The sequence below is a fragment of the Nanorana parkeri genome, unplaced genomic scaffold (assembly GCF_000935625.1).
Source record: "Nanorana parkeri isolate BGI_ZX_2015 unplaced genomic scaffold, ASM93562v1 scaffold188, whole genome shotgun sequence".
In the NCBI taxonomy this organism is placed as follows: domain Eukaryota; kingdom Metazoa; phylum Chordata; class Amphibia; order Anura; family Dicroglossidae; genus Nanorana; species Nanorana parkeri.
The window spans coordinates 1,222,884-1,224,528 of NW_017306456.1; the positions used below are offsets into that span (position 1 = coordinate 1,222,884).

At 55.9% G+C, this 1,645-nt stretch overlaps 1 protein-coding gene across 1 annotated transcript in view; it reads right to left on the reverse strand.

The window, feature by feature from the left end:
* The window catches only part of PLXND1 (plexin D1), a 101,685-nt gene that overhangs the window by 99,737 nt on the left and 303 nt on the right, over nucleotides 1–1,645 (reverse strand). Inside the window, exon 2 of the mRNA XM_018555221.1 lies at nucleotides 869–1,640. Within this exon, the coding sequence (XP_018410723.1) occupies nucleotides 869–1,640 (772 nt within the window). The remainder of the gene's footprint in view (nucleotides 1–868; nucleotides 1,641–1,645) is intronic.

The window sequence follows — 1,645 nt, forward strand, 5'->3', positions numbered from 1 at the left end:
CGTAATACAGAATATATCCAACAGGGAGACCAGGAACCCCTCATTAGATCCCCAGCAGATGTGCGGCCCCTGGAACACACTGAATCCCTCAAATCATAGAAACCATCATCCATTTAACTCTCCAACATCTGCCAAAAAACAAAATCCCACCTTTGGGGCGGACTGACCCCCCTTAGCTCTGTATCCCCAAGTGGCCGGTGAGACAATCACTTGATAACCTGGCGATCATCGTACAGCTCGGCATGCTGAGTGACACCAAATGACACAACGTGACAGGACTTTGGATGATCTTCAGGATGATACTTTTAGGAAGACATTTTGGCAGGCTGACTAACTACAAATCCCAATGCATCCCAAAGTCATGCCTGTACCTTTCAATGTTGCAATGCCTCGTGGGACTTGTAGTTCCACAACAGCTGGAGGGCCGGAGTTGCCATAGGGAATGGTTACAAGTCCCTTTTCTTGTTGCCTGTTGGGAAGATTTCCTCTCCCGGTGACACCTTCAGGAATTAAAGGAAAGCCTCATTCTGTTGGCACTGGAGCAGGTTTGCTCAATGGAAGGTTTCCCCTCTCCTCCTGTTCCAGTGACAGCCGTAGAATTTTGGATTTTTTTTTCCTATCTCGGTGATGAAGGGCTCCGGTGTGAATCCACCCACCTGAGTGCAGTAAACCCTTCCCTACATTTTCTAAAATAAACAAAAAGTTGTGGCAAGAGGTGCCCTTTAAGTAGAGGGGGGCGGGGTTTACAGTCTCCTCAGAAACACAGTCCTAGTTTTTACAGCAACCATCCTAAATAACCACCCCAGTGGCCCCTGTACAATATATAGAATATAATAATATCTTTATCATATAAAGACCAGAGACTGACCTTGATGTTCCTCCTCTCACAGCTGGGCCCGCTGCCTTGCACCACACTATCCAGCACCTGCACCTCCCCGTGGTCCTGTTTCCCGAAGCAACCGTTCCGCGCCTCGCGGATCTCCTTCCCCACGTCCCCGAGCTGGTAGGCGCAGAGCGCCGTATCCCCCCGGCCCTCGAACACCCCGAAAATCCTCCCGGGCTCCGCGAAAATCGACACCAAACGCCCATACAGGCTTCCCTTGGGCCCCTCACAGCGCAGGCCCAGCTGGATGTAAGACTCGGTGAGCTTGCGGGGCTCCCCCCGCGGATCCAGCGTCAGGCAGATGCGCGCGATGACGCTGCTGGGCCGGCTCTCCTTCCCCGCGGGGGCGGGCTCTAAGTTCATGGCGAGGTAGCCGAAGCCTCCCTGCCGGAATGCCCGGATGAAGACCAGGCGGTGGCGGCTCTTGCTGCTCTGCTTGACCTTGAAGATGTTGTCGTCCGACGGGCTGATGTCGAAGGTGAAGAGGTGGGAGGGGAAGGTGGTGTTCAGGGCCCTGATCGAGATCTCCGGGCTGTTCTCGAATCGGTGGTCGGCGACGCTCTGGTTCCAGGTGAAGAACTGGCTGCCGTAGCCGGTGTAGGTGGCCCCGACCAGGAGCCGGGTGTCCGCGCCGGGGCTCCGCAGCAGCAGCCCCACGGTGGAGGCGTTGGCATGGTTGGCAGCAACGTTGAGCATGCTGGGCACCACGTTGCGCGGGGGGAACGGCGCAGCCTGCAGGGAGATGTTGCTCGGGCGCCTCAG